The 25,407-nt window shown below is 36.1% G+C and overlaps 1 protein-coding gene across 1 annotated transcript in view; it reads right to left on the bottom strand.

Moving 5' to 3' along the window:
* Positions 1-18,482, bottom strand: part of LOC145667659 (uncharacterized) — a 56,532-nt gene extending 38,050 nt beyond the window's left edge. Inside the window, exons 1-2 of the mRNA XM_081735119.1 lie at positions 18,369-18,482; positions 1,917-2,265 (exon numbers count right to left, since the gene is read on the bottom strand). Of these exons, the coding sequence (XP_081591245.1) occupies positions 1,917-2,265; positions 18,369-18,440 (421 nt within the window). The 5' untranslated portion in view covers positions 18,441-18,482. The remainder of the gene's footprint in view (positions 1-1,916; positions 2,266-18,368) is intronic.
* Between the last annotated feature and the right edge of the window lie 6,925 nt (positions 18,483-25,407).

Raw genomic sequence — 25,407 nt, 5'->3', positions numbered from 1 at the left:
AAATTCCCTCGAGAAGATGCCTTCTGAAATTATTACTGGCTATAACATCACCAACTTATATATTGGCTGGATTTTAACAAAAACATATATCCTGTTGATATCCTTTTTCATTCTGTTCAAAAGGAATACATCGACGCTATCAAAATCAGTGGATCTGTCAACTATTTTGTTAGTGCTATAAATAGAGTTCGTAAACTGTACTATTTTTTAATGAGCTGTTGAAGAAAAACTACGCAATGAACACGAAAATAGTAACAGCAATATGTTGGAAGGTTTTAAAATTTTGTAATTTGAGTATCGTATGTGTGATTCGAGTAATATGAGTAAAAGTAGATGTGATTAGAGCATTAACAATACGTTTCAGTTTTCAGTTCATTTGTGTGCCTCAAAATATCTTTTATTGACAAGTCTTATGAATACTTCAACGAATTTCCTGAGAGTAACCTTCAGACAACTTTTAAAATGTATATGAGACTAAATAGTCCAAAATTAAAAATTGAATTAGAAGTATTGTACAGTCAAAAAATTATACCTCTGGTGCAACTCCCCTTCTAGGAATCTTCCTGATAACAATATGTTGTCAACATTCTCAGATCGTACAATGGTTTTAATAATAGTTGTATAATGAGGTATATGAAAGTTGAACTGTCCTTCTCTATGCTCACTAGAACAAAATATTATTGGTGCATTTCATAAGGAACAAGAGGCTAAATCATTTGGCAATATTGTCATTGGAATAAAGAATAGTAAACGTGTTCTGAAGTTCATTAAGCATATAGAAAGGAATTTGTTACGGCCAAAAATAGAAGACTAGTAATTATATTAAAGAAAACAAGTAACCTTTTCATGAATGACCTCTTAAATATATTGGATGTGTCCTATCCCTTTTAGACTCAACGAGCTGCTAAAAAGTGGTACTCTCAAGGGATATCGGTTTCTGCAGGGCATACAGTGAAGCGAGCGCTATTCAGATAGGGTATGATTGCGCAGTTCGTCTATTGAGTATCTAGCTGGCCCCCTCAATCAACTGGGTGGCTATCTCTGCCAAGGTTTGGTGGTAATAACTATGTACGATACGGTTGAATCTTCAAAGATCACAATCATTCAAGGCCACTTTTCCCTTCTTGCCGTTTACCCGATTAGGGTAGAACTCAACCATGTGGCCCTGCTCTGCTACAGTTATGCTGCCGACCCCATCATGCTGCACCAGATGTCCGTTATCTGTCTGACCACTATACATCTCTCACACAGATCCACCTTCATGCATACTAAGACACACACACACATCCAAGGAAAATAAATCTGGCTAGATCTAATTTCAGCATAGAAAGCAGGAAAAACGAGTTCTCAATAAAAAAAACTGAACCACTGCCCGAGAAATAGGTAAATTCAAGGCACGATTCAGGGAGCAATTCCCACCGGCCCTAGCCTACAAATCGATTATTGCATAGGTCTTCTGCGATATTCTGATTGATATAACATTTACATTCGTGATGTAAAGCAATAGCTTTTTTGTGATGTTGTGAAATATTCTGGAGAAGTAGTAGACCGAATTTCATGAACTTATCGACATTGTATTTTCAGTTATTACCATTAACAATTTTTATCATCCAGGTAGGAATAATTGTTTTGCAGGGCACGGAAGTGGCATGGTAGGTTTGTTCGAGTATTGTATTCATTCTTCCTTTTACCCCTATGCGTGTAATCTCACCATGTCCTTGACACTGTAGAACAACAGAACCCAATTTCTCGCAAGATTTTTGAAATTAAAGACTATATGTGCGGAGTGCCTATTATTTGTTCTCCAGCGTTTTACCAATTCAATCACTTAATGAGGTAACAACACCACGATATGTGAAATACGTAGTCTATCCCTAATTCAGTGGGTCTTAAGTGTATATGAATACTAAGCTTACCAAATGTATCGTGAATCTTGGTCCAATTCCACGAAGTTGTATTTTCCACCAGGTTCGTTACACTCCATGTAACACCTGTACCACTTTCGTGGTTAATACTCCAAGCTCTAGATTCACTGTGTCCTTTCTCTCCATACGCTGTTGTCCAATTGAATACTTCGATTTTGGTATAGCCACTAGGGCCTACCCAAGAGATAGTATTACCATCGAATGATCTTTCGGCACCTCTCCAACTCCATATTAGTTCTTGCTGAGTTATACCCCCTAGATCTCGAATCCAAGCGGTCGCCTTCCCCTTTCCTTCCTCATTAGGATCAGTCCATTCCCAAGATTTTGAGTCATCTTCAGCCTGAAATTTAAATTAATAAAGTGAACAAAAATTCTTAAATTGGTCAATTTAAGAAAAGGAATGTATTTTTAAGCAAAAACTATTATAAACCATAATATAAACACTTCTAATTATTATTTATTAACCATTTTTCAGTATTATAAACTAATTAGTGTATTAGTTTGTATTTCATATACATATAATATGTAGTAAACATTATTTCTGCAATGTAAGAAAATTATATTAATAAATATCTACCTCAGTTTCCCATTCGAAAGACTATAGTTGTACTTTTACTATATTCATTATATATAAAACACTAAGAACATTCTTTCATCTTCTGCAGCTATGATGATAGACGCAAATAGAATCGTTAATTCCAGGAAATACTCAAAACATCTGTATTGCCTCGTCCTTCTACGTAGCTAAACATCAAAAGCGATTCTGTTGTAGATTTAGAAGCAGTTACATTCAATCTGCTAATGGGTTGACTATCAAGCAGAGATAAGCAAAGGCCTGTCCTATTGTTTTTTCTTTTTTTTTTTTAAGTTTTGCAACATGAATCCGATCGTCGTTGGTTGTAATATTTTTGTAACCTCTTCAGAAAGAAAAGAATTGGACAGAATAGCGAAAACAGGACATCACCAACTCACAAATCCCACTGAACTGAACTACCAGATATCCTGTAACGTAAAATGTGAATTGCATGGCTTAATGGTGCCTATAAGCTCTCGCTGCCAGCAGACAGCAATTAATAGTACTACATAATTCTATATTTCTATAGTAGTAGTTTTTAAGTTTGTCTGCTTTAATTTTGGGGTTTATTGACCCCCGAAACATGTATGTTCGTAACAGTTAAAGGCATGTTCAAAGATCCTTTAAAAGGAAGATCACGTTAATTTAGAGCATGCACAGGTGAATTTATCATGAACAGCATAGAAACAATGTTATTTCAATGCAGCCAAGTTCCAAGAGAGACAGTTGGCCAACTAACAGAGTAGAGGAAAAATTCCCAAGTTCCGCCTGGTAACGTAATTTCATCCCTCTAGATTTTCTAGCTGTAATGAGTTGGCAACTCTGCTGTCTTATATGTGGAATAACTCTACACATCAATCTGTGGGAAAATTAGCAGTGTGGCACTTGTTACAAATACACAACGACGAAGCGATTTTTTTCGTCTGAAGTTCCTTAAAAGAGTCTCTCTTTTTGAGAAACCTCCAGTTGAAGATATATTTGTTTTGTATTACAAGTTAATGTTTCTAATCAGTGATAAATAACGTATAATATTCATCTATATTTTGGCGGGAAACAAATGTGAAGCCGCGCCATTGAGCTCGATCTCTCCCATGTAGACCAAATCCTTTTCTCTTCCACAAGGTATATGCGAAAGTGGAGCACCGGTTTCTGTAGAACTTAATGAATATACATTGGTCTCAAAGTAAACGATAATAAAACGTAAGAAGAAAATTACGTATTAATAACGTTCGTATTACACTAAACCTGTTAAAGGGAGTCTTGAGGAGGGAAATCCGTATTTTATTTCTTTGCCATTCTCTTTTATGTTACACTTTACTCTTGATTCTCGCGGTAGCCCCGACAGCTTGAACATTGAGTTGCTCTTACGTGTCGGATAACATCTCCACAAACTGTCCTCTTCACTTTTTCACATTGTGCATGATTGCAAGAAATACAACTAAGTCTCAAAGTATTCCCGTTTCCTTCAGATGGCAATAAGAAGAAAACTAGGGACAAGGAAATAATGAAAGAGTCCATTTCTGCAATGACAGGAAAATAGAGGAAGGCATTGAAAGCATTTGGTGTTAGTAAGTCGGCACTGAAGGATTACGTGAAGGACAATGGCAAAAATAAGAAGAAAAAAAAGAAAGAAAACGTGGACGCTAGAATTGAAAGAAAATCAGTGCTGGACGATTTTTGAAACGTAGCGAAAGACAATTTTCTTATTCCTTGTTGATGGAAGATTCATTTTGTTTGCAAAGGATGTGAAGCGGCTGGCTTATCAGTCAGCTATAAAGAATGGATTGAACACAAATTTTCTGAAGAAAAAATAGCTGCAGGGAAGAAGAGTCTGTACTTATTTATTCACCGACATCACAATTTATCAAGGAGGAAACTACAACCAATTTAAATCACCAGAGTTCGTGAATTTACCCGTGAAAATGTACAGAAATTTGCTTTGCAGAAATTTGCTAGAACCGAATTTGGCTAAAATAAACTTTTCAACAAATAAATGTTTAAAATGGACGAAACAGGGATAACAACTGTGCAGCACGAGCAGAAAAAGGGTTGAATGAATCTGGGCGGTATGTGGCTCCTACGCTTGTATTCTCTTGAAAAAAATATGGCAATAGAATTGATGGTTGCGGGTCCCGCAAGATCAATTGCAGTTATGTTCTATATACATCTTGATGAATTCAATGTGAATCTTTTACTCAATGGCTAGATCATTTTATTTCAATAGTAAAACCTTCTTAAGAAGAATCAGTAGTGTTGGTTGTCGACGGTCATTATTCCCACCTCAGAAATATCTCAGTTATCGACAAAGCTCTTGAGAACGGGGTAATAATTATTTGTTCACCTTCCAATTCCACTCATCAACTGCAACTTCTTAGTATTGCGTCTATGGGCGCACTCAAGACTTGCTATTGTAAATTTGTGGAATCATGGCTTAAATCTCCCGCAGTTCGAATACTTCAGTGCTGTACTTATTTATTCACCGACATCACAATTTATCAAGGAGGAAACTACAACCAATTTAAATGTTCAACGAGCTGCAAAAGTTGAAAACTCAGTTAATACATTCAGAGAAACAGGAAGCTATTTCATCCCACAGTCTCCGCGGAAGATTCTTTCTGGTTGGATACGATCACTCTGCCTGCATATAGACCTTCTAATACTTCACCTCATGCAACTTGCGTTACTCCATCTGGCCCTGTTCCTATAGACAACTTCCCCACAACTAGTAGACATTCTGCCATTTCAAAAGTATTTATCCTGACAGAACTCCTCACAAACAGTGCATAGAGGATCAATCCAATAGAAAGAACAAATCACTATCTGCCAGTAGACCTACGCAAATTGCAAGTCGAACAGAATAGTAAATGTTACTCGTAAATAAAACCAAATAACCTCCGTGTTCTAGTAACCTCTTATTCTCAATTCATTCGTATTTAGCACAGAAAATACTTTCTGCAGTTTGGAAAGGAATCTTCAATTGCTCCCTTTGCCTGATTTAACCATTGCAACCAAAGTTTGTAGTACATTGTGAATGTATAGGTTCACTTTTATCGTATTATCATGGTTATATATCGTGTTTGATAACGGTGGCATCGAAATATATATTCATTGTATAGTATTGTATATTATTGTATACTTGCAAAGAAAAATATTATCTTGTACAATCCGCGGCAAAATACCTGCAACATGAGCATATAAGTTTATTGTGAAATGACGAAGTCTTTTGCTCCAAAATAAGTGTGCACGGGAGGAGACCGAGGTTTATCCTGGCGTGATTCGTTCCACTTAGACGTTATGTTCATTCCCTGTGCTGTTAGGCGTAGTTTCGCAATAAACTTACATCCTCATGTTGCAGGTTTTTGCCGCGGATTGTACCTAGGTATTTTGTATATGTCTATTTTCTTTGTTAATTTATTATTTTGAATATTTACGAGGTTTGAATTTGTAAGAAAATTAGAAAATTATCTTAGATGTTAACATACATACATACATACATATATAATGGTCGGAGCAATATCCCGCTTATACAGTTGATTGTCAAACACGTCTCAGTGGAACTACTACAGAAGTGATTTTCATGCCTTCTCACACCTCAAGTAATTGTTCAGTAGGCATTTTGATAACAATGCAGATCTGCAGACTGCTGTTATACACTGGCTCCACTCCTAGGCGGCTGACTGTTTACGACATCGGAATACAAAAGTTCATCCCACGGTATGAGAAGTGTCTGAATTCTGGCGGTGAATATGTTCAAGACTAGTGTCAGCCAGGGGCGGATCCAGGGAGGGGCAATTCCCCCCCCCCTTCCAGAAGAGGAAGCTTTCTTGTTTTATATATATAAATAAAACCCATCCCAAAGTTTGGAGCCCTTAAAAGTAGCAGTATGACAACCCACCGCCCCCCCCCCAGAAGTCGGTCCTGGATCCGTCCCTGGTGTCAGCTGTGCTGTATCTGTGGAAATAAAAGTTTCGAAGTCATCGTGTCTTCTCTGTGTTTACTCCCATAGGGAAATTTACTTTCTGGGTACGCCTCGTATCATAACAACACAGAAGAGAAATTACTGAAAAGTTGTGGCACAGTCATTTAAAATTATCAAGTTATAAAATTATAAAATTCTCTTTAGCTGAGAGAACGTTGAATTATATTTCCTTTTGAACAGTGTCGGTAATGGAGGTATTCTTTGTCTTTAGCTTTCTCTTGCTCTAAGATAAATTAAACCTAAATATCGAAATAATGGTAGAATCTTTTAAAATGTCATATATGCAAAATAATAATAATAATAATAATAATAATAATAATAATAATAATAATAATAATAATAATAATATAAAATTCAGTTACCAGCTACGTGATTTTTTCCTTCTGAGTATGATTGTATCTACAGACTTGATCTCAACAATCATAAATATTCAGTCGTAGTTGTTACTTTCTTATACTCGAAACGAAAGACAAAGAATGTTCTTAGCAACCCAGTAGTAATTTATCCTAAGTTAGGTGACCGTATTCTGAAGTGCCAAAATACGGACACTTTTCAATTTAGCTAACTCGTTATATAAACATTAATTTTCGACAGAAGAATTATAAATTTCGTCTTTCACTTTCAAGTTTACTTTTACAATATTATGCAAAATATATTGAAATGCATGAAAAATAATTAAACAAGAGTACTTACCATCATTTTTACTTCGATTATTCGTACTTTTAAAATCGGTCTGGTCTTTTCTGGCAATTCTTTCTTTATAAGCACATACGTGGATGATTCAGAAAATAATGCCTCCAAGCCCAATACTTGTCAATAGTATTGCAAACATTCTGAACTGTTTATCGTTAATGCAATGATGTTTAAGCTATAGAATGTCACTTGTTTTACCTTCTTATCTCTTCTTGCTCCAGAGTAATGGAGCAATCAATGGCATTCAGTGGTGACGTCCGGTTGAAATAGTGGGCTGTCATTGAATTTCTGACTGAAAGGTTGTGTACCCAGGTTATCATTGGCGACGAGTCGTGGATACACCATTATGATCCGAAATCGAAGCGTCAGTCGATGGACTATCGCCACACGTCCTCTCCTCCGCCAAAATAATTCAAAGTTGTCCCATCTGCTGACAAAGTGTTCTTGACATTCTGCCTCATCCTTCCTATAGTCCGGATCTTGCGCTTTGCGACTTTTGGCTCTTCCCCAAACTTAAGAATCACCTTAAGAGACAACGGTAGTGACGCGGAGTTGGAATCATCAGTTCGGCAATGATGTCGCCAGCAACCACCACAATTCTTCGCCGTTAGCATGAAAAACCTTGTTCCGCGTTGGCGAAAGTGTGTTGCTCGTAATGCGGACTATGTTAAAAAAAAAAAAAAAAATGATGCCACCATTTGTAGCTGATACTTGTATTGGTGCTATTTGTCAAAGACAAATAAAGGTATCACCTTGGAGGCGTTACTTTCTGAATCACCCTTGTATCTAAACTTATATTTTCACATGAATTGCCTGAGTTGACAATATAGTTGTGGTCAAAAAATTTGAATGAATCAGGAAGTTTCGGAAAATGTACGAGTATCCGGATGGAAAGTTGTACTCTCAAAATATGAACATGTCAGCATGAATACTCACATATGGTTACCCTATCGTAAGCATGATTTATTTATCAGTTATGCATTTCGTCGATTTGTGTTTTTCAAGTGTTCTGAAAGCTGTTTTCTGACTTTTGTGTATCGAATATAAGAGAAATGTGCTGTAAAACACAATCAAAAGGCAATAAAGAAGAAATGGCTAATAAATAAATATAAAATAGTGAGTTCATTAACTTTTCGAAGTTTTCTCAAAATTAAGATCGGAAGGATAATTTCAAACTACATTAGAATGAATTAGTTGTGACTGTATTTAACTCAGAAGATTTTGATGCTGCATCTGAACCGTCAGAGTGTGAAATCTTGATATTGATGGAGTAGCATATAGGCCTACCGTTGCAAGGTGATGTTGAGAACTGGTCATCAAATATCGTAAACAATAGTAGATTATCCACATTTATATAAGTCGCCTGAATCGCAATTTTATTAATAAACTCAAAAGATACATTTCCCTTCAGTCAGTCATATTTTGAGTTTACATTCATATTTAGCTACCAAATTCCGATCTAAGGAGAAAACTAGCAAAAGCACCCTATAAATATCCTCGGCGCTTTATCCAAGTGACAATTTAAAAACGCTGCTCAATTAGTACTATTGCCAAGTGAAGATTCTTGATTGTGGCTTTCCTACTCGGCGAAACTGATTAGTATATTTTATAAATTATTCTGGTTATTTTGAGATAGTCAAAGCCATTGAAATGATTGTAAAGGACAGTTAGAAAGCTAATAACGTTTTTAAAAAATTAAAAGCAATGGTTTAATAAAATATACAAAAAGGAAGAACATATTTGTAGTGGAGTAATTACAGGCCTAACACAGGAGAGTAATGCTCCCGGAAGTAGGAACGAAAAACACAGTTCTGATTGGTTGGCGTGATCTATGTCTTGCCACGTTGCATTCAAATAGCAGAATTCAGACGCTTGTTGTTGTTGGCCCTCGTGGCTGAGTGGAGATACCCGGGTGTGGATCGAATGTTTCTGGCCCGAATACTCCCAACCAAGGAATCCGCCTTTCTGCAGATTTGGCAACTTATGTCCTACCTATGTCACCAATCTTGTTCAAGCATGGACATATTCTGGTGAGCTTGCTTCCCCTACTACATATACTCACCAAACCTTATACCAGCAATTGTGGAGAGCGTCACTTGTAGATGTGAGAGTCCGGGTATAGGATATGTTCCCCAATAAACAATGGCGCCATATTTGGCAAAATCTAAGAACCAATGTCCTCTCTTTGCACACACAAGCGGTATGGACGACCATAGTTCATCAACTGCCTGCCACACAAGAAAGACTTCTGCGCATTGGACGTACCACAACCCTCACCTGCAAATATTGTGGCCACTCCGACACACTACCCCATCGCTACATGTCATGTTCAGGTGCCGATATTATTTGGAACCCCCTCCTTCGTATGTTGAGCTTGATCTGCCGTACACCTGTTCCTTTATTTACCGTAGATCTCCTATTCTTTCCTGCATTTCAGTATTACCCAAAAACCAAACATAATACGGTCCTCTGGTTAGTTGGTACCACATTCCATGTTCATCATTCCATGCCGTGGAATGATGAGTGCTTATATTTCGACTTTTTACAACGGGAACGCCGCAAATATTTTTCAGTCGATCTAGAAAGACAGTCTTTCAGTGGTTTTTTGCAAGCAGCATCTGTCGGGAAAGACCGGGAGGCCATGAATTGTGCTTGTGATGCATAACCATTATCATCGTACAGCGGAGTAGGTTCGCTCAGAACCACATCTTGGACTCTCTTCCCAGTGGTCGGTCCTAGATTACACCTATATTGTCTCCATGTAATTTTGCTATGTAATATTAGTGACAGAGTACAATAAATATTAAGTGGGTTAGCGCTGTATGCTAGTAACGAAAATCTCTTTTGGCGTGAGTTCAAACCCGGCCCGAGGATTTTTTTTTTTACATTTTTATAACACTTTTTAAATTAAAATAAATACGAAAATAATAATCAAAAATGTGATTTACTTACTTTTCTGCGGATAAGTAGGAGTAGTAGTAGGAACGGGTTAGAAACCCTGCAGGGCTCGTTTTGTTGCCCTTGTACTCCATGATATAAGGCTCTCGTTTTGTTCCCCTTGTACTAAATGATATAGATTTTGTGACCAACTTAAAACAACTGACTAGGATAGCGCGTAAAACAGCTGACTAGAGTAGCGCGCGAAAAAACGTACTTCCGGGAGTATTACTCTCCCGAGCGGGTCGTGTAATTACGTGTTTTGCCTAATTAACAAAAGTTTAAAACAAAACATTGAAAAGAAAAAAATAACTTTCCTTTCATGGGCTAAAATTAAGTATTTTCTACGTAAAATGAAAAAAAAACAAGATGGGAATAAGACTATCATTGAGCACAAGCGAACCACTTCCCCATTTTCCATGAAACTACTCCTTAACTTTAGCAATCCATCTTTCATTAATAGTCTCCTTTAGTCTGCAGAGCATACATTGGAAGTAAAACGGAAATATTTAATTTTCATTTAAAGCTAAGAAATCAACATGCACGGCAGTGCATGGCAGCCAAGTTCCGCGAAGAAAATGAAAACTGGCCTGCACTGCCGTAAGCATATTATACACGAACAAGAGTTTTGGGTAAAATCGCCGATTTCGAAGCTTTGTAAAAACGATTCTATTAAGGATAGAAACATAAAATTTAGAATGTAAGGAGATATCCCACAGATGTACTCATATGCCAAATCTCACATTCCTACCTTCAAAGATATTCGAGTACTGGACCCCCAAAATATGCAGTTTTCAGGCTCACTGACTCACTGACTCACTCATCAAATTGATTAGGTACTTCCCAATGAGATAGAAACGTGAAACTTTGCATAAAAGTACCCCATAACAACTTGAGTATGGAAAAAGTCCGAAATCTGATGAATGTCCTACGGGAATTTTTTTATAGGCAAAAAACTGTCCTTAGCCAGGAAAAAAATCGTTACACTCACTCACTCATCAAATTGATTAGGTACTTCCCAATGAGACAGAGACGTGAAACTCTGCACAAAGGTACCTTATAATGACTTGAGTATGGAAAAAGTCCGAAATTTGAGGAATGTACTATGGGAAAGTTTTTATAGGCAAAAAACTGTCCTTAGCCAAGCAAGAAATCGATTCACTCACTCACTCAACAAATTGATTAGGTACTTCCCAATAAGATATAAATCTGAAACTTTGCATAAAGGTATCCTATAACAACCTGAGTATGAAAAAAGTCCGAAATCTGAGGAATATGTTACGGGAAATCTTTTATGAGCAAAAAACTGTCCTTAGCCAGGAAAAAAATAGTTTCACTCACTCACTCATCAAATTGATTAGGTACTTCCCAATGAGATAGAAACTTGAAACTTTGCATAAAGGTACCGTACCATAACTTGAGTATGGAAAAAGTCCGAAATCTGAGGAATGTCATATGGGAAATTTTTTATTGGCAAAAAAATGTCCTTAGCCAGGAAAAAAATCGTTTCACTCACTTACTCATTCAATTGATTAGGTACTTCCCAATGAGACAGAGACGTGAAACTCTGCACAAAGGTACCCTATAATGACTTGAGTATGGAAAAAGTCCGAAATCTGAGGAATGTCGTATGGGAAAGTTTTTATGGGCAAAAAACTGTCCTTAGCCAAGCAAGAAATCGATTCACTCACTCACTCAACAAATTGATTAGGTACTTCCCAATGAGATAGAAACGTGAAACTTTGCATAAAGGTACCCTATAACGACCTACGTATGGAAAAAGTTCGAAATCTGGGAAATGTACTATGGGAAAATTTTAATGGGCAAGAAACTGTCCTTAGCCAGGAAAAAAATCGTTTCACTCACTCACTCATCAAATTGATTAGGTACTTTCCAACGAGATAGAAACTTTGCATAAAGTTACCCTACAACAACTTGATTATGGAAAAAGTCCGAAATCTGAGGAATGTGCTATGGGAAATTTTTTATGGACAAAAAACTGTCCTTAGCCAGAAAAAATCGTTTCAGTCACTCACTCATTCAATTGATTAGGTACTTCCCAATGAGACAGAGACGTGAAACTCTGCACAAAGGTACCCTATAATGACTTGAGTATGGAAAAAGTCCGAAATCTGAGGAATGTGCTATGGGAATTTTTTATGGGCAAAGAACTGTCCTTAGCCAAGCAAGAAATCGATTCACTCACTCACTCATCAAAATGATTAGGTACTTTCCAATGGGATAGAGACGTGAAATTTTGCATAAAGGTACCCTATAACGACTTGAGCATGGAAAAGTCCGAAATCTGAGGAATGTACTATGGGAATTTTTTATAGGCAAAAAATGTCCTTAGCCAAGCAAGAAATCGATTCACTTAGTCACTCATCAAATTGATTAGGTACTTCCTAATGAGACAGAAACGTGAAACTCTGCACAATGGTACCTTATAATGACCTGAGTATGCAAAAAGTCCGAAATTTAAGGAATGTACAATGGGAAAGTTCTTATAGGCAAAAAACTGTCCTTAGCCAAATAAGAAATCGTTTCACTCACTCACTCATCAAGTTAATTAGGTACTTCCCCATGGGATAGAGACGTGAAACTCTGCATAAAGGTACATTATAATGACTTGAATATGGAAAAAGTCCGAAATGTGAGGAATGTGCTATGGGAGTTATTTATGGTCGAAAAGCTGTCCTTAGTCAAACACAAATAGGTTCATTCTCTCCCTCATCAAATTGATTAGATACTTGCCAATGAGATAGAAACGTGAAACTTTGCATAGAGGTACCCTGTAATGGCTTGAGTATAGAAAAATTTTGAAATGTGTGGCATGTGTTATGAGAAATTTTTTATTGGCGAAAGACTGTTCTTAGCCAAGTAGAAATCGTTTCATTGTCTCAATCATCAAATTGATTAGGTACTTCGCAATGAGGTATAGACGTGAAACTTTACATAGAAGCACCCTATAATGACTAGAGTACAGAAAAAGTCCGAAATATGATTAATGTGCTATGGAAATTTTTTATGGGCAAGAAACTGTCCTTAACCAAACATAAATATGTTCGTCCTCTCACTCATCAAACTGATTAGGTATTTCCCAATGAGATATAAACGTGAAATTCTTCATAAAGGTACCTTATAATGGCTTAAGTGTGAAAAAATTCCGAAATGTGAGGAATATCCTATTGGAAATTTTTCCTATTGGAATATGGGCGAAAACTGTCCTTAGCAAAGCACGGTTCATTCAGTCACTCATCACATTGATTTGTTAGTTTCCTATGAGATAATGACGTGGAGCTGTGCATAAAGGTACCTTATAGTGACTTGAGTGTGAAAAAGGACCGTAATGTGAGGAATGTGCTATGGGATTTTTTTTATGGATGTGAACTGTCCTTAGCAAAGTAGAAATCGATTCATTCATTCACTCATCACATTGATTTTGTATTTCCAATGAGATAAGTCGTGAAACTCTGCATAAAGGTATCTTATAATGGCCTGAGTATGGAAAAAGTCCGAAATGTGACGAATGTGCTATGGGAAATTTTTTATAGACGAAAAATTGTCCGTAGCCATTAGGTACTTCCCAATGAGATGAAGATGTGAATGTCTACACGAAGGTAGCTTATAATGGCTTGAATATAAAAAATATCCGAAATTTAAGGAATGTGCTATGGAATTTTCTATGGTCGAAAAACTGTCCTTATTCAAACAGAGATCGGTTCATTTACTCACTCATCATTGATTAGGTGCTTCCAAATGAGATAGAGAATTGAAACTCTGCATAATGGTACCTACCTTATGTGATGACCTGTGTAAGTAATGGTTCCAAATTTAAGGAATGTGCTATGGGAATTTTTATGGGCAAAAAACTGTCCACAGCCATTAGGTACTTCTTAATGAGATAAAGATGCGAAACTCTCCATAAAGGTAAACTATAACGGCTTGAAAATGAAATTTGAGGAATTTGCTACGGAATTTTTTCATTAGCAAAAAAAAAAAAAAAAAAAAAAAAAAAAACTGTCCTTACAATCAGAAATAGGGAACGATTCCGTTATTGAACACATCATGTGCATAGTGATAATCATGTCAATCGTCTGAGTGGTCGAGTTGGTGCCCTCCTCGCTGGTCTATTGGCTACCACGTGCGCCTTTGGTGTATGGGGTCCTGGGTTCGATTCCCATTTGAAGAGACTTTGGAATCTTAAGTCTCCTCGATGTTTCTGTGTCCGTGTCCCTGTCCTTCTAGGTTAATAGAAAAATGAGCTAAGGTCACTGAGAAAAATCCGTTATCCGGATAGCGGTATAGTATACAAATATACGGGATCCTTATGTTTACTACAGAAATCAATACTTAACATACGTTATCCATATGCTACATACGTACTGCACTCTTTCCCGCTTAGATGTTACACAATGTCGTTGCAGGATGACTGACATCTAACAGTCTTCCGTACATTACGTACGTCAGCTATAAGTTACATACGGCCATCTGTATGTGAGATCCTGACCGCCTCCATACAATCTTTTCGTTTGTGTGGAAAGTACGTTTATTCGGAACGCTTATACGGAAAGTACGTTCAAATATACTTTTTCAGTTATACGTTTAGTGTACGTTAAGTCCAACAACTACAGGATTTACACATGTAACAAACGTTTTTACGTACGCCACATACAGTTTTTCTCAGTGTGCGAGTAAAATAAGTGAAAGCTAGTAATAAGTAGTTAAGCAAGTTAATGAGGCACGTTCTATGAATCAGTTAACTTTTAAAACCGTGGGCTAAAACACGTACATACTGCCGTAAATTTCGTGGTTGGAAACCCAGACAAGGAATGCCAATATTTTGTCTTTTTTCGGTGAATATTTTTCCTTTATTGCGGTCATTGGTATTAAATAGATATTGAAATTAATTTGATAAGTAAGATAATGTAGAGGTGAGAATGTTTAAAATTAATGAAGTTTTCGAAGAAATGAGAAATCAAATTGTTCGAATTTATGTGAGACCAGCAAGAAAATGTAACCAATTTCGTAAATATATTGGTACCAGAGTTATATTATAGTTACCACAGTCGTTATGTAAAAATGTTCTTGATACTTCGTGTCTCTATCTGTGAACAGTGTGAGAATCTCTTACGTATCAGCCTTTTCATCAACAGTGAATTTCGTGCCTTTGCTCTTCATATTTCCTGAATTTGCCCTCCGGGGGTTCGCCCCCACACCCTCGCCTTTGCTCGGCCTACTTCCTCACACCTCTTAAGCTTACAATTCCCGAATTTCAAGATTCTTTTCCTATTTCAACTATTTAAAAGATAAGATTTTGTATTCCAGGAAAACGCCTATTTAAATAACATGGTGATTTCTTCATCTCCCTTTAGACTTCTTAAAAATTAAAAATATTCACTTTTAGTAATTTTCTTGTAGGTTAGTCCCGAAAGGCTACAATCGTGCCAAATTTCATCATTCTAACCCTACCGGAAGTGCCTAAATATTTTGGGGTGTAGAAGACTTCCAATATAAATAACATGGAAAAAGGTTTGTTTGTTCCCCATAAAACCACTAAATTTGGAAATTTTCATTTTTGCTGACTTACTTAGGTAATACTAACAAAAACGTTGAAGCATACCGAATTTCACGTTTGTATTCCAATTTCAAGTACCTAAAATATGAGATTATAAGTCAAAAAAAAAGGCCTATTTAAATAGCATGGGGAATTTCTTCACATCCCCTTTAGACTCCCTAAAAATTAAAAAAAAAAATCACTTTTGGCAATTTATCTGTCGGTTAGTTTCAAAAAACTACAATCATGTCAAATTTAATCATTGTAGCCCTACAGGAAGTGCCGTATAATTTTGGGGTGTAAAAGGTGTCCCATACAAATACGTACCATGGGAAAGATTTTTCAGTTCCCCATAAAACCACTCTAAAGTTGGAATTGTTTATTTTTACTGATTTACTTAGGTAATACTAATGAAAACGTACAAGCATACCGAATTTCAATTTTTTATTCCAATTCCAAGTTCCTAAAACATGAGATTATATGTCAAAAAAAAAAAAAAAGACCCATTTAAATAACATGGAAAAATTCTTCATCCCGCTTCATCATTTCAACTTTCCACGTCAACCAGAAGCCCCCCTTTAATTTATGTCAGTTCATGTAGTTTTATATACAGTTAGGATATGTTGGTGGCAAATATTATTAAGTTTACAAGCTATTTGAAAGGTGTATATCATTGGAAGGAAAACCCGAGGCAGTATGAAACTGCGCAACATGCGCGTCATGTAATGAACTCCGTAATTTCGCAATGTGAAAAGGTAGAGAACAACTAAGTATATTGAAACACAAGCTATGTCTAGTGATGTAGCAGCGAGGATTCAGCATCAAGGGTTTTGGGCCCTGTTGATACTCTTCGTGTTTAGGTAATGAAAAATGAGATGTTAGCGATCGTGATTTTGTAGTTCGGGTAAATAAATTGGAATCTCGTTTGAACATAACGCTCTGACAGATATTTAATAGAATAAATCCTCCCCGCTGTTCTAGTGGCTAGCATGTGCGCCTTTCTTGTACAGGGTCTTGGGTTCGATTCCCGGTGGGAGAGCCCTTGGGAACTAATGTTGTATGTGACACATTATGACTCCTTTAAAAATGTACAATTTTAAATTTAAATCCAGCAATATGCCACAATTGAGAATCCCAATATACGATATTGACATGGTAAACTACAAAAAGAAGTGAAATATGAACAAAAACACCAGAGGTGCAAAAAGTGCATCCAAGTTCGTCAGCCTCAAAAAGTGTTGAGATAAGGATGGATGAGCCAAGTTCCTTGGCCACTGCATCTAAAAGGAACACTGGAACTTGGCGCGAGGTGTCAAGGAAAATGATGTTAAGGAACCTTAGGAATAGTGGTGGTGGGCGTGGTGAGTTTGGGACCACCATCAACCTTAGAAATATCAACTTGGTGACTCCTAAGATCCAGCACGCTCGAACAAACACCATCCCTAAGGCTCGTTAACATCATTTACTTTGATACTTCGTCCTTCACGAAGTATCAAAGTAAATGATGTTAACGAGCCTTAGGGATGGTGTTTGTGAGCGTGCTGGATTTAGGAGTCACCACTAGCCTTAGGACTGAAATGTCCCGGTCGTGAAACTAAGAACAGACATCTTAATGTATTCGAATATGTTAGACATCTCGCGCCAAGTTCCAGTGTTCGTTTCAGATGCAGTGGCCAAGGAACTTGGCTCATTCATCCTCATCTCAACACTTTTTGAGGCTGACGAACTTGGATGCACTTTTTGCACCTCTGGTGTTTTTGTTCATATATGTTCTACTAGATCTATATGTCCATAAATTTTATTTGTGTTTTCAAGTTTAGCGTTCCTATTCAACACCGAAGCTATATGGAACATGGACCTACAATTGAAGGTGGAATCGGAACCACCGCAATGCGTTCAAATTTTAATGCACCTCCATCGGGAATCACACCCAGAACACCAAAGGCGCACGTGCTAGCTACTAGACCAGCGGGAAAGGCTAATTTGTTTAAAGGGATTTTCTTCATTATTTAGTTTATGCACTGAGAAAAATCCGTTATCCAGATAGCGGTATATTTTATAAATATACGGAATCTATATATTTACTACGGAAATCTGTACGGATCATATGCTATTCATATATTACATACGTACTGCCTTTTTAAGCTTAGAAGTTAAATCATATCGCTGCAGGGTGTCTGACATCTAACAGTCTTCCGTATATTACATGTCAGCTGTAAGTTATATACGTCCATCTGTATATAAGATCCTGACCACCTATTTACATTTCTTTGTTTTATACGGAAAGTATGTATAGGTGGAACACTTATTCGGAAAGTATTATAAAATATACGTTTTCAGGTATATGTTTGCAAGATGTTACCAGTAGTTATACGTTAAGTTCAAAAACTACTGGATTTACGCATTCAACCCACGTTTCTACGTACGACACATACATTATTTTTCTCTGTATATGTAATATTATTTTTTACACTTGTGTATTACTCTTTCTACATGATTATCCTTTATAAATTGAATGTAAACTAATTATAATTTTACTTTTGTGCGTAACTGCATGATTCAGTCTTTAGCTAACTGGTCTGTTTTTAATTATCATTGTTAGGATTATAATCGCGATGGATACGTATTTCTGTTGTTATTTAGTTACGAAGTACAATTATTCAATTGTGAAAGTAGGATACAAAACGTGATTTGATTACTTACCAACACATGCAACTTGCATATTACATCAAAAGTAAGAAACTGGACAAGATATAGCAACAAACAGTGCTGCATTGCCACAAATCAGATGTTTGAATGTAATTCGTATGATATGAAAGTTCTATATTCACTAAGCACTTTCATTCTCTCCTGAACCTATGAACTTCCCATTTGCGTGTCTCTATTGTTATATTTCCATAAATGTAGGCGTCCGGTGGCTTATATAAAATTGAATGGGAAAAGATGAAGAGATTTGGATTTGGAAATTTTATCCTCCTCTTTCTCTCCCTCTTTTTTTATGGCAAATCTCTCGCTTTTGTATAGATGAAATTCGTAGAGAAATGCATTAAATATAGAGCAGCAAAATGACTCAAAATAACCTTGAAAATTTCCATTTCATCAATCTGACCTCTGCATTAAATAGATTGACGCAGAAGATAATAGCTTCCAGGAAACAATTTTGTCAGTTACGCTTCGTAACAAGTTATGTATCAATATATCATTTTATATCAAAAATATTATAAATCAAAATTATTGTACTAAAGTGATCATCATCATCATCATACGTATTCTGCCCTTATTGGCAGGTCACTTGCAGCAGCTGAGAAGCTTCCATGCTCCACAGTCCTCCGCTAACCTCTTCGTCTTCACGAATGATCTTTCTGTTTTTATATCATCCATTAATTGTAGTCTTTTCATCCCCTTCCTCTCTTTCCCGCCACCATATCCTCTAGGATGTCCCTCATGATACAATTTCTTCTAAGGCAATGTCTCAACCAGTTTCTCTTCCTCTTCTTGTAATAATATCTAAAATTATTCTTTTCTCCACCCTCCTATTCGATTTCCGTTTGACCAAAATAATTCTTTCCATTCTTCTCCACGCCCACATTTAGAAGGCTTCCAGTCGTTTTTCATCACTTTAACGTAATGTCTACGTTTCCGCCCCATACAGTACAACACTGCACACGAAGTATTTTATGAGTATTTTTCTCAACTCTTTATTCAAGGTTCCACAAAACAGACTTTTCTTCCTCCTAAAAGCTTCTTTCACCATTCCTATCCTTGCTTTTATTTCACGTTCGCACTTCATGTTAATACTAAGAATACTACCCAGATATCGAAAACTATTCACTTGCTCTATTTGCTTCCCTCCCACTTTTATATTTGACACAGACCGCTTCGTTCTGATCACCATGGCTTTTGTCTTTCTAACATTTATTTTCATCCTATATTCTTCATAGCCCTCCCTAAGGTTACCTAACGCCTTATTGATTGATTCTGCAACAAGCGCCATATCGTCTGCAAATATTATGCATCTTATCATTCTACCTCCTACTGAAATGCTGTCTTCATCGTGTAGTCTCTTTTTAACTATCTCTTCTAGATAGATATTAAATAGTGTTAGCCAGAGACAGCGTCCTTGTCGAACTACCCTTCCAATTGCACTCTCCTCCGTCAGTTCTTCCCCTACTCTAACAGTTAGTTATTGGTTCATATTTAAGTTTCTTATTAATTTTCGATCTTTCCATTCCAACCCTATCTTCTTTAGAAATCCCAACAACAATTCCAATTCACGCGGTCAAAAGCCTTTTCTAAATCAATAAATACAACATACACCTCTTCCCCTTTTTCTATAAATCTTTCACAGATTATCCTTAATCATCTATCAGCATCGCTTGTGCCCTTACCTCTCCTCAACCCGAACTGCTCCTAGTCAGTTTTTTTTTATTTGTTCTTCCATATAACCTTCTGTTCAGCATTCGGAGCAGAATTTTAGCTGCATGAGATAAGAGACTAATAGTTCTATAATTCTCACATCTCTTTGGGTTCGATTTCTAAGCTATCGGTACCACGAGCGTCTTCTGAAAGTATTTTGGCCACATTCCTGTTTCATATATTTCATTCCATAGTCGGAACAATTCTTTCTTTCCCTTATGTTCCATATTTTTAATGAATTCGATTGGTATATTATCTATCCCGGTTGACTTTCCATTCCTATCTCGGATATAGCATTTTCAAACTCATCCCGAAGAAGATTAAACCCTTTATCATCCTTGCTTACTTCATTTTCTACTTCAACATTTAGGCTACAAGGTCTATCCTTACTCTCATATAAGTCACTAAAGTGATAGAAACGATTTATTGATTCATTATTTTGACTTTAACTTCTTTCTTCAGTTTGAGTTCTTCGTTTGTTTGTGTGTGCGTGTGTGTGTGTGTGTGTGTGTGTGTGTGTGTGTGTGTGTGTGTGTGTGTGTGTGTGTGTGTGTGTGTGTGTGTTTCATCTTTATACAACATCGGGGCTATGAAGAACAGGATCTACTATTAACATGGGCTCCAAACTATAAATCGGAGTTTGAAATGAAACTATAAACCGGAGTTTAAGTTTAACTTCCCCCCGGTTATGTCGGTTAGGCTTAAGGAGGTGGTGATAATGAGAAATGAGTGAAATTGTGGAATGAAGAAAGCGGGAGGAAACGGGATAACCCCGAGAAAACCCACGAGCACGGTGTTTGTCTACCACAAAGTCAACACGGCGCAAGCTGGGATCGAACCAGGGACCCCAACCACCGGAGGTGAACGCTCTACCACTGAGCCACCGCGCCCCCAAACCGGAGTTTGAATCCACTTCAGTCGATGAATGCACAGAACATCATGCAAGATCAATATTCACAATATAGACTGTTCCCCACTACAATATATTGCCTTCGAGCAAATTGAATAAAAGAACCATGTCATCGGTACCCAGGCTACTGCTTACAGAGAGATTGGAGCCATTTTTCTTAATTTTATCCTATGTAGAATTCTGATAATAATTATATCATATAGATAACAGAAAACCATAATGAAAGAGAGCTGTGGATAATTTTCATTCCAAACATGATGGACAATATAAATATCGCACATTTCTTTATTAACCTTTATACGCATAATCTGATTTTACACTCAATCCCAAGTGCAGATAGTTTAAGAGCAAATTTTATTTTTACAAACTCGTAATATCTCGCATTTATGTTATATTGCTTACAGTTTATATAGTAGTTGCTACTTTTATCTACACTTCTGTCCAAATAGATATCGCATATCTTTAGAAATTACATGAATGGAAAGTATTGTCATTCTCGTGCGAAAAAAATGCATATGTCTTTTCGGATATGAACAGAAGAAAACACATTTTGGAAAACATATTTAAAAAAAATAAGCATGTTATAATTTAAAAAATAAGTATCTGAAACTTTCATAGTCAAATTCTAAATTTATTTTTCATATAAACGTGCGCAGCGAAAATTAGAAATTGAGAAGGGATTTCATGCTTTATAGAACGTAATTCTTTTATAATATTAGTTATCATACATCTGGCAACAGACCCGTATCCAAGGGAGTCTAAGGGGGCCAGACCTCCCTAAATTTTTACTGCCCCCCTAAAGTTTTCTCAGTAGGCTTGCAAATGAACTATAATATAGTTGGATCGGGCCCTCCCTAACTTCTATCGCCCCCCCCCCCCCTACATTTTTGGGCTGGCATCGGCCTTTCTGCCAGTCCTAATAATTATAGGAATTCATAATTTTATACGTAAAGTACTAGATGGAAATAAGCCACAAAATATGCGAATGCATCAGTCAGGCAGTTTCTCTTACTTAGTTTTATACACTTTTTCCAAGAAGCAGTACTCGAAGTTTAAAAGAAATTTTAAACTCTAGTCTTTTCACTCTTTTGATGATCATTGGTTCAAATTCCATAACCTGTAGTATTTTTTTAAACATTTTTCTATTATTATATTCTATATATATATTTACTATTTTCTTTCTATTCTGTATATATTTCCTACTATTATTCGCTTTTTTCTAGTTCATTTGAATATTTGAAAATAGTTTAAAATTGTATCTACAATCTTTAGGTTTTATGAAAAGATCTTCATTTCTGCTCATTGCTATAACTTGAAAGGGAAACTAAAAATTTTAAACTTTAATTAACATCTCAGCAAATTTTATTGAAAGGTTACTAAAATGAAACATAATAATAAAACATTTACTACGAATAGCCTTTGCAAGAAGCATGTAGAAAATAGGAAGAAGTAGTGAACGTAAATTATTAATTTTCGAATAAAATTGTAGTAGAGATTGTTCTTGACGTCAGTAGAAAGTACACCATTTGATTCATTAAAAATGACTGTACAATAAATAAAATATGTTTACACATTTTTATTTAAAAATTACAAAAAAAAAAATTAATGATATCATCACATTCACCGACCGAACGAAGTTGGTGGTTAGCGTTTGTAGTTCGTTATAAGGAGTCTGAAGATTCGAATTTGAATACTGAGTATTCTGACAGGTGAATTTTTAGTTACACCTGGATGAAAGCGGGATACCTGTAACACAAAATCCTTGGCAAACTTTCTTTAAAACTTTGTTCTTTTGTTGTTAATGTTTAAATGTAAAATGGGCTTTCCGCTGTGTCTGAAATCATTTTAATAAATAAAATACACATTATGTATAGTACAATCACAATGGCTTGATCTCTGATTAAGTGTGAAACTGAAGCTTAAAATATTACAACCAGTTATACAGTAAAAGGAAGAGAATAGCTAGACATTACTTATTCTAAATAGACTTTCAAATAGATGTGAATACAATATTGTATCTGCAGATAAACTAATTATTTTCAATCATTTCATGGTCTCAATTGTCAAGTTATTGTGGTCTGATTATTATCCATGATATGTGCAATTGTCCTAGTTAGTTTTAATAATTTCAATTTCAAGAAACAGAACTGATTCAGAAGCGTGAAGAAAGGGTAATCAAATTTAGATAATGTTTTCGACTAGTTGTCTTGGGAAAAATTCTCACGCACACAAATGCACGTCTCATTGAATTTAGAGGCCCTTTTTGCGAGTTTCAATAATAATAATAATTCCTACGACTCTTATACAAAAATATGAATTAGTAATACCTTAAAATTTACACATACCATATTTAAGACTAGCAGCGTTCACCCCGCTTCGCTGCGGTCACCCTGGAACGCAATAAACTTTGTTACTTAGATAATTTTTACTTTTTCGCTTTCAAGTGATATGATAAAAACCATAGAAGATTGGATTAAATGTTAACATTATATCGCCTGTCATTTATGTTAACCCGCCGAGTGACACGGTCATGTGGGTTGCATATAAATACGTTTATTTTTACCTATGATGAACTAACAAAGGATTTGTACGTTATGGACACTTGAATGGTCAATTATCTCAAGACACTGGTAATTAAAAATTAAAGTGATATGATAAAAACCATCTAGGGTCCAAATCCTAATAACCCCCCAAAAATAAAAGAAATTGGTTCAGCCGTATTAGCGTGATGAGGTAACAAAGGATTTGTGCGTTCTCTTTTATATATATAGATATTGTTATCAGTTCATTAAACAGTCGAAAGGAGTTCATAGAATTTTCTTTTTTTTAAAAAATAAAAAATCATCTATATCAATGTACAGTGTATCCGTAAAGTTGTCTAACTCAACGTTTGATTGCGTATATCTTTTAAATGAAGAACTATAAAGACCTGGAACTTGAAAGAAATATAAGCGTATTCTATGTACCTACATATTTTCGGTAATGTTAGAATGTGTAACTTTTTTTGTAGTAACGAAAGAAATCATGCAAAGTGTAAAATAAAAATGTACAAAACGAAGAAAATCAATATTCAGTTGCAATAAGCTGATTTTCTGCGGGGGAATCCCTGTGTATTTCTACAGTATGTATCAACATTTATCTATTGGTGAGAAAATGTGACAAATTTGATGCAGTGTTGCCATGTAAAAAGGCTATTTAATGCAAGTCCGTAAAATGTGTGTTTTTTGACAGAAACGCGGTCTCGGTCATATATATATATATATATATTAGGGTGGTCCTTAATTTTTGATTTCCTAATTTCTTTGGACTCACCCCCTAAAATGGTCCCATATGGGACTAAATTAAGGAAGGAGAAAAACTAACTTCATTGAATAATATTAAATGGTGCCCCAAGCGACCTAAAATTTTGAATCCGATTACAGTACATAATATATGGGGAAAATCTGGAATAAAATCTTGTAATTCAGAAACGGCTTAAGGGAACGCAAAAATACCCTGGATAATGGAACTAGAGGTAGAAACACACCTAATGTTGTATAGTATTGTCACAGCGGCCATCTTAAAGTCCGCCATCTTGGATTCAGATCAAAATTTTCAAATAGGAAGAGGGTCATGTGACATATCGTTTTGAGGTGGCGTTTCACCAGAAACACAAATCTGGCACTATTTTAAACATAGCCTTAGTCGTCTAAGAATTATTACCTGTGAAAATATTTCTCTTTTCACAAGTAATAACTCTTACACAACTAAATGTAAAGACATGAGTTTAGCTCGAAAAGAACAAGAGGGATATGCGCGGCTTCATTAGAAAGAGGAACGCAAAAGAAAAATGCACTTCTGAAAATGATTTGTATGAATTTTACACCAATATACACGGAGGTAAGCATTTCAAGAAATGAAGAGGAAAACCCAGTTGAGTATGTAAGATAAAATGTAAATATGTGACTGTGTGCGCCCGGACCCTGCAAGAGATGTAAAAGGAGAAAAACTAATTTTAAAACTCCAAGACAGGTTGCTGCTCTTGATCGATACAAGTCTACTGATAGAACGAGAATACATATTCTGACAGCGACAGCAGAAACATTAGGCCATAATGTAAAGTAGCTAGTAATAAATATGCATCAATGCTGAGAGAAAATCCGTAGCGAAGTTGCATAAGACCACAAAAACAATTTTGGAGTGCATCAAGTGCGTTAGTTGTGCAATGAGACGGAAAACTACTGCCGAATTTGACTGGTAGAGAGACTATCGACGGGTTATCAATACTTATTACAGGAGATGCTCATGAGAGGCTAATTGGTGTTCTCAGTTTGTCATCATGAAGAGGAGAACGAACATATTATTTCTACTACAGTTCATTAGCTTGAAGAATGGAACTTGGTAACATTCGTGCAGGCAGTTTGTTGTCACACTATT

The sequence above is a fragment of the Thermobia domestica genome, chromosome 1, assembly GCF_964235325.1.
Source record: "Thermobia domestica chromosome 1, izTheDome1.hap1.1, whole genome shotgun sequence".
NCBI lineage: Eukaryota > Metazoa > Arthropoda > Insecta > Zygentoma > Lepismatidae > Thermobia > Thermobia domestica.
Note: the sequence above shows the minus strand (reverse complement) of the source record. Positions and strands in the feature narration are given on the sequence as shown.